This window comes from Cariama cristata, unplaced genomic scaffold (genome assembly GCF_000690535.1).
Source record: "Cariama cristata isolate BGI_N322 unplaced genomic scaffold, ASM69053v1 scaffold35488, whole genome shotgun sequence".
NCBI lineage: Eukaryota > Metazoa > Chordata > Aves > Cariamiformes > Cariamidae > Cariama > Cariama cristata.
Window position 1 is genome coordinate 1 of NW_009632253.1, and position 8,810 is coordinate 8,810.

General features: G+C 34.3%; 1 protein-coding gene across 1 annotated transcript; it reads left to right on the forward strand.

The window, feature by feature from the left end:
- Nucleotides 1–2,948: 2,948 nt before the first annotated feature.
- Nucleotides 2,949–8,469, forward strand: EMC7 (ER membrane protein complex subunit 7; the record flags this gene model as incomplete). Its single annotated transcript, XM_009706283.1, has 4 exons — nucleotides 2,949–3,126; nucleotides 5,156–5,294; nucleotides 5,832–5,912; nucleotides 8,022–8,469. Coding segments are annotated over 4 exons (551 nt in total), but the record flags the coding sequence as incomplete, so codon positions are not given.
- Nucleotides 8,470–8,810: the final 341 nt, after the last annotated feature.

The following is an 8,810-nucleotide window of genomic DNA, read 5'->3' on the forward strand; positions in this document are numbered from 1 at the left end:
TCTCGTGTCCGGCTTTGGCTTTACTGGTGCGCTTGCACCTTACCTTGTAAGGCATTAGAAACGGCCGGGCTTGGAGTGGAGGCGTGTCATGCTGTAGGTGGTGGTGTTCTCAGCCTCCTGCAGACGTCACCAAATTGATGACTAAGGCTACTGGCTTTTTAGCGATCAAAAAATTGGAACTGAGTTTTAATTTAAAAAAAAAAAAAAAAAAACACACCCCAACACCCCCCGCCCCCCCATACACACGTTTGTATTAAATTCTGGAGTACAGCGTTTGCTCTCAGCTTTTGTGGGTGCAAATTCTGTCACTTCTTTTTTTAGCTGAGGATTTACTCATTCTGGAAAATGTTTGTGCCAGTAAGTTACAGTTGTTGTTATCTATTACAGTACCTGTGAAAAACTTTTTCCCTGTACCAGTGAAAGCCATTTCAAGGATACGGCTTTATTGTTTCACACAAGATCCTGCAGATGCATTTGGAAGCTGTAAAGAATCACATTAGCTTATTCAGTCTCAAGTGGTAGTGGGTATATTTAGATCAGCAAAGGATCTAGAGATACTAAGACATAGAAAATGTCCTCAGAATTAAGAATTGAACTAATCGCATAGTTTCAAGAGTAGAAGCTAATTCTAAAATGCTTTTTATTATTTTTAATACAGTGTAATACATTGCTTTTAAAATGACATATGAAAATGAGAAAGTTTATATGGAATTAAGATACACCATCTCATAAATACCATTCATTTTTAATTATTCCCTCTGCTGTAAAAGTTGAACTGAACTTTGACTCTGGAAACTGTCACTAGGTTAACACAACAGATTTTACTCTGCAAAATTTGCAGAATCTTGTCAGTGTAGCACCTGATAAGCCAGTACAACCAAGTTGTGGGAGCCTGACATATTTGGGAGCTGATTTAATAAATACCACGGAGTTGGTAAGTTTCCAAATGCTTGCTTGGAACTCAGTTGTCTGAAATATGAGGAAATAGTCTTAGCTAAGAGCATACCATATTTGTGACAGTGTAATCTAGAGATCAAGCTCTATTGATTACATTAATTTGATATGTCTTATTTATAGATGTATCAAATTATATTGATACAACTTGAAGCCAAGCAATTAATATAAGTTATTCAGTTTGATAAACATATTTGTAGATGCTGTGCTATCATAAGCATGCTACATTTTAGCAAAAATGCTTTAACAGTGGGGGGTTTTTTTGTCACTTGTAATGAGCACACTTTTAGTAAGAAATATGTTAGAAGAACAGTTTTCTTAAATAACGGTGTTTCAGGCTCAGTAGAAAGATCTTTCAGTGAGAGATTTAAATGTATTTGGTATATCAGAAGATACATTTGTGACTATCTCTCAGGCAGGTTTTGATTATATATTACATGGATGTCATTCCAGTTACCAAAAAGAGGAAAATAATTATTTGACATAGTAATTTGCTTTTTGAGTATTTCAAGACTCATTGTCTAGTACAAGCATTTTTATGAATCTGATTGGTTTCCTCACTGTAATAAAAATGAAATTTTTTTTATCTTAAAAAGGCAGTATTGGATGCCAGTATATGAAGTGAGAATTTGCTTTGTCATGTGGATAAGTCTTTAGAAAAAAAAATATAATTGAATTTTTTCAGAATAATACTGTAAGGAATGAAAAATTAAAAGGAAATTCCTAGGGAAACATCCTTGTAGCAATTGCAATATAAGATAGTATAACCATTCTTCAGGGTTCAAATTACCACGTAGAGTATTGATGAAACCCAACTACACGATACTGTTTATGTGCTTCTGTCTTTGTGGTGGGAAGGTCTTTAAGCAATTTGTATTTTTGAGAGAGAGAACTTGTATGAAGGACATAAGGACAGAGTCTTTTTTGAGGGTTCACTTTTAAGAGGGTTCATTTGTTTTCCTGATACAAGTTTCTCCTACATCAGGTTTTATTACTTTTTTTTTTTGACCCTTTGAACAACTTGTTTTGTCTTAACTTTGAGTCTTATTTTTAGGAGAGATATCTTTCATATTAATTTTAAAAGGGTAGAGAACACTAAGTTTTTCTTTCTGGAAACTTTGGAAGCCTGTAGGAGGAAAACAACAAGCTTCTGTACTTCAATTTAATGGCAACTGGTGCTGAAGCTTTCAAGTATGCTTTTGCTAATCTTTTCACCAAGTATTGAAGTTTCATTTTTTTAAAATAAAAGCAGTCTGTCTAAAAATCCCTTCTGTGTGTATGTTCAGACCTCTTACCTTATTGTTGTGATAGAGCTTTCCAGCGTGGGCTAGTCCTAAAAGGAGCAATTAAAAGTAGAAACCTCTATTTTGCAATAAAGGCACAAACCACAATTTTTGTGCATTGCAAGTCATCTCTGATATCTACCCACACTATGTAGGATGTCAGTTTTTGGGTTTTTTTGCTTCCAGCAGAAGTACTGAAGCAAAGTAAACTTCATTGTATTTACTTCGGAAGGAGGAAGAAAGGTTAAGTCAATTCTGCCATCATTTGAATACATGAAATTTAACCATTTCAAATCTTACTTAGGCTGTTAAATTATTTCTCTAGCAAGACAATAGCTTGAGGACATGAGAAAATCTTTAACGTAACTGGTAATTTCTGCTACTGTTGTGGCACACATTGATGACCTTAAGGGTCTTGACATTATGAGTGCTGAGCAATTTAAATTTTCCTTTTGGTCATTGTTATAGAATCATAGAATCATTATGGTTGGAAGAGACCTCGAAGATCACCAGTCCAACCATATACCCAATGCCACCATGCCCACTAAACCATTTCTCAAAGCGCCACATCTAAACATTTTTTGAACACCTCGAGGGATGGTGAGTCCACCACCTCCCTGGGGAGCCTTTTCCAATGCTTAAAATGTTGCTATATTAAGATTTATAATATAAAATGATACTACTACAGTGTCTTCTTTAAAAAAAATAAAGGACCCTGTCTTGTGCACTGGAGCGTATTGAAGTGTAGTGGAACTTATTGTTTTTTCAGGACAGATGGAAGTTTTGTGGTTCATGATGTACCTTCAGGATCTTACGTAGTGGAAGTTATATCCCCTGCTCATAAATTTGAGCCTGTGCGAGTTGACATAACTTCAAAAGGCAAAATGAGGTGAGTCCTTCCTGATTTGCTTCTATTAAGTATGCCTGACAGCACACTATAAGAAGTAATGTGAACAGTACTGTAGATTGATGTTCTCTTTCAGACCACATGTTTCAGCTTCTTTTAACATCACTTCTAGGAGCACATTTCTTAAAGTACAAAGTCTAATTTCTTTCTTCCTTTCATATTTATGACCTTAAATAAGAGGAAATGGATAAAAAGAATCCCATTTGTTTACTTTTGTTATTTTCTTGTGCAGCTATCCTGAAATAAAATCTAGACATAAACAGTTAACTGCTTTATCTTTTGCCAATAACTTTTTTTAATTCTTACTGCCTTTTTCCTTTCTTTTTTGATAAATGTTCTGTCAAGACTTGGCACAATGAAATCCTAATTAATTCTAATTCTAAATTCTAAATTCTAAAATAGTTCTGTTACACCTCCATAAGATACTCTTTACTGTTACTGGCAAATGCTAGTAGTTCCCAGCCTGCAGTATGTCTGTAGCATCGTTAGTTTTTGTTACCCTACGGCCAGATACGTTATCCCTAACAACTATAACTGTACATCTGTAACTGCATACTAGTCGGTAAAATTGCTATCCTATCTCATAAGGTAATTTTCGTTTAAATGAAGATGTTTGTAGTTCACTTTCCTTTGTTACAGGCACACATGTATCTTAACTTCGTCTTCTACAGTATCTTGTAAAAGATGCTGTTACATTTTAGGAGTACAAACATCAATATAAACATTGCAGCAGTATTTTTAGGGGAGGTTAAAAATTGAAATCTCAAACTGAAAACAGTGCAGACAGTCTGTTTATAGTAATAATAATAGCACAATTTGTGCTTAGATTTTTTCCAAACTTTATGGAATTTTTGTTTTTATACTTTGTTAGGCAGTGTATCATTGGCAACAATTACTGTGTAATAAATACGGAGGGAACTCGGTGAAATAGACACAAGAGTGTGTATTACCTCTCACTTACACTGTGTTGGTATCTGAGCACTAGAGGTAACAAATTTGATGTGAAGTAAATCACTAGGATATGTCTGCAGAGCAAAGTACCAGTAGGCTTGACATCTCTATCAGTCAAACAGGTAGAAACTATAATGAGGAATACAGTTGGGAGATGCATGAAAAAATGTGATATCCGGGGAAAATGTCAACTTTCTAAGGGAAATTCTGCCTTAAAAAAAACCAAACCTGGAATTCTTAAAAAGAGGAAACAGCATGTGGATAACTGATATGTTTGATGAGATCTACCTGAAAATAACAAGTTTTGAAGAAAATATGTAGTCATAAGATAGGAGGGAAAGGCATTCTATGGATGAATATTTGGTGAAAAAATTCAGAAAAAATAAATTATTTCTCTTGTAATAGGCAGAAGTCATCCCTGGAGTTCCACAAGGCAGGTAAATACTCATAAATCGTGAAAAACAGATGGAGAGTAACAAAGTTAGATGATAGTACCAAGTAACTATCTAAATACTAGGCCCAAGTGAAGAATAGTAGTGAAGAACTATGGAAAGACCTTATAAAGTAATCAAGGCTGAGATTCAGTATTGATAAATGCAAAGTAAAGCACTTAGGGAAAAGGTAGTATTAACTCCATATATAAATAATTGTTGCTCCAAGCAAGCTCTCTTTAAGCTACACTACACTGTTCAAAGCTGTACTCTTTAAAAATTGTAGCTTTTCTTCCTTATTACCAAGGTGAGAAAAAAATGTTTTGCAGAAGTCACATTTGAACAAATAGTTTTGATGTTTCTGATCTGCAGGTCTGTTTTCCATATCAAGTTTTTCAGCCTGCTTAATAGCTAGCCTGGAAAAAAGGTAAAGTAGTATCATTTGGTTCCCTAAAGTATGCTGCTGAGAGAAATCAGCTTCAGAAAAGTGAAGCCTAGCTGACACTGCCTAGCAGATAGTCTTGTTTGTAGTCTGTTACTAAAAGTTTGTTTGGAATATTACTAAATAATTTTTATTTTTTGTTAAAGGTTGTATTTATATTTTTAACTATTTACATTTTGCTCATTAGAGCAAGATATGTGAATTACATCAAAACCTCTGAAGTTGTCAGGCTACCGTACCCACTCCAGATGAAATCTTCTGGACCTCCTTCATATTTTATAAAGAGAGAATCTTGGGGATGGACAGATTTCCTCATGAACCCTATGGTACGTACAAGCAACACACAAAGGTTAAAAGTATGCCAAGGATCCAAATATAGCTCTTCTTCAGAATACTGAGAACAAAATAATTGCGAAAAGATGTGTACGCTTTGCTCTTCTGAGAGGATTGTTTTATTTGTTTGGTTTTTACGTGTTTACAAATAGAAAGTTTTTCTATGACCTCTCCTCCCGTATATACCCACTCTGTTAATGTATGTCTTCTGAAAAGAGCCCATAGTCTGGTTTCTTTGACAACATGATGTTATTCTAGTAGTGTGGAAATCAACATGTTGCAGGATTGTAGTTACAACAGTTGAAAGAGATAACAAGCATTTACTTTAATGGTCCGACTTTGAAATTGGTTCAAAACATAATACTTCCTTACCAGGTTTCTTTCCTGACAAGTAGCTTACCGTCTCTGGATTACTGACTCAGAATGCAGTAGTTCTAGAATTTGGCTGTTTAGCTAAAAGCTTGTCAGTATGTCTAAAAATGTCTGGAGCAACTAATAAGCTGAAGAAATATTTGCTGTTTTCTGTGTAGGTGATGATGATGGTTCTTCCATTACTGATATTTGTGCTTTTGCCTAAAGTTGTTAACACCAGTGATCCTGATATGAGACGGGTAAGTATGTTCAATTGGTGTAGACATAAAGAACAAAGACAGTGAGATTTTAAAGTACAGAAAAATAATAAAAACAAAACTGGACTTCTAAAGAAGTCTTAATGGGCATAATTTATTCTGTTAATACAGTATTGCTGTTCTGACAATGAATTCTAACGCTTCCAACTCATGAATTTGCTGTTAAATAGCACAACAGAATTAAATTGGCACAGCTTTGAAAGTATTACACTATGAATGGTGTTTTCCAGAGGAATAAATATAATTTCTCAAAGGCTATTTTTTTCTATAAACTTCCAGTGTATTTCTGCACTATGTTTAAATCCAACACTTCATTTTTAGACATCATTTAGTAAGTGTCAGGTGTGTTGAGAACTGTATGATGTGGGGTTCTTTTATCCATCAACCTAAACCACATAGTTTACAAGACTGTCAAATCCAGATGTCACAATAGTGTATATGATATGAAGTCTTAATGTAGTCATTAAATTACCTGATTTATTGTCCTTTCATCGTGCAAAATACCGAATAGCAGAAGGCTAGGACAAAATGGAGATTCAAGGTGTTTACTAAATCTTTTCTTATTTTTAGGAGTATTCCTTGTCTGTCTTGGGTGGCTGCTTTTTGAGGGTTTGGTTAATTTAAACTCCTTTTCCTCTAAGTGACCACTGTCTTCAGTAGTACCTTATAGGTGTCTGAGTCTTTTTTTTTTTTCTTTTTTTTTTTTTAAATACCGATAAAAAGCATATCAGAGCTATGTAATGCTCTTTTGGCTTTAGTTTTTATTAAAAACCGTATATGAAGATATGCTAGATATCCATGGCATGTTTTTCAAACCAAGATGAACTTTGGAAGTTGAATTTAAAAAAAATCACTCCTTACTTTTTTCACTGATCTGACACTGCTTACAGACAGGCTATTCTGATGGTGAGCCATCAAAACTTCTGATGATTTAGTTCTTATTAGCTGACTGATATGAGTTCTTAAGGAGAAATTTTAAGTTACAGGAATCTTTCTCGTAATTTAAATTATCTTTAAAGAATAGGAGAAGGTAGTTTTTAAGAACTTAATTATAATGACATTCTCTAGATGACCATGTATTAAATTCTTAAGTGTATATCCAAATTCAGTTTGCTTGTGGAGGGTATGGAGCTTGTATTACATTTTGCAGGTTAGCTTGTTTTTTCTTTATGGAATTGGCACAGTACTAGTTTATATAGAAAGTTAATTATTTAGTAACTGTTCTTGTTGTACAGGTGTTAAGTACAGATGTAGTATAGATGCAATAGTAGCAAAGGCTACCGTAACAGGTTTTGCTTCGTTTGTACCTTGTAAACAGTTAAAGCTATATCATTCTGAATGATAACAAGAAGAGGAAGGTGACAATCCCACATTAAATTGGCAATTACTATAAGCATTATCACATTGTGCATGTGCAGTTCAGCTGTTATATGCACTAAAAGTACTTCAGGGTGGGTTGGTTGGTTTGTTTTAAAGCGTACTAATTTGTCTCATAGAGCCACTATGCTAAACTCTAAAGTTATGTTAAGCTTAGCTGGATATATGATCTCCTATTAAAATACTTCCTTTCATGAAACAAAGAAAACTCAGCTGCTGTACATTAATACCTTGATGTTACAAAGTAGGGCAATAAAAATACGTAATCCCTTCAAACAGCTTCAAAAATTTGTTAGATTTAGCATAAATAATACTAGTTTGAAAACACAGAAGTATGTGAAATCTGTGAGAACACAAATCCAAAAGGTTAGATTTTAAAATGGAGGAAAGTAATGCTGAAAATAAGTAATGGCATTTTTTTTCTTTTAGATTTTTTTTTTTGGTCATGTGGTTGCCCTGTAAGACTGCTTAAGACATGGTTACCTTTTTCCGTGCACTGGTGCTTTTAGTTTTGGGGTTTTATGTTTCTGTGTGTAGCTGGGCATTTGTCTGTGGTTGCATGAAAATATGTAGCAATATGTACCCTGGAGGGCTACAAGTAGTAAAACAGCGTTTTGGAGAATTTGGCATCTTTCTGATATGATCTTTCAACTGATGCCTTAGAAACAGCCAAAATTGTTACAAGCTATAAGGTTATCTAATCTTTGCATGCAGGAAATGGAGCAGTCAATGAACATGCTGAATTCCAACCATGAGCTGCCAGATGTCTCTGAATTCATGACAAGACTTTTCTCTTCAAAATCTTCCAGCAAGTCTGGTAGTAGCAGCAGTAAAGCAGGGAAAAGTAGTTCTGGAAAAAGGAGGTAGTTAAGTCTTGCTCATAAGCCTGAGTTTGCACAATTGTTTGTTATGTGGTATCATGTTTATTTGTCTTGAAAGATCAAAAAGCCACTACTGTAAACTTTAATCAGACACAAAATATGGTATGCTACAGCTGTGGTATGTAGCTTTTTTTAGTCTATATAAGCTGTTTTGTACTTGACAGTAAGCAAAAGAGGACATGGCTTCAATACTGTATCTGTATAAAGTTATTGATGATACTGAATTAACTATGTTGTTCTGTAGAGAATTATTGTAAATTATATGATGTGCTAAACAGTAATGAATGTCTTAATCATAAGACAATGTATAAAAAGATAATGTTTCAAAGACAATGTTTCAAAGATATTCCCTCTTTAGCCCTGGCTTAAGATGGCTTTAATGTTTTATACATGCTGTTGAGTTCTGAAATGAACCAATCCTCCTTTCAAAATTGAGTAATGGGTTTACTGAGTAAGTAATTTGCTGTATCAGCTTATCATATGTGTTACATATAAAACCATTTTCTTTTACATTGTTTGCTGCCTGTACACTTCAGTTCAAGAACTTTCCACTTTTTATTGTCCAGTTTCATTCTGATATGCTTTCTGCTAAAAACTCTTTTTCAGGGGTGGGGTAGGGGGG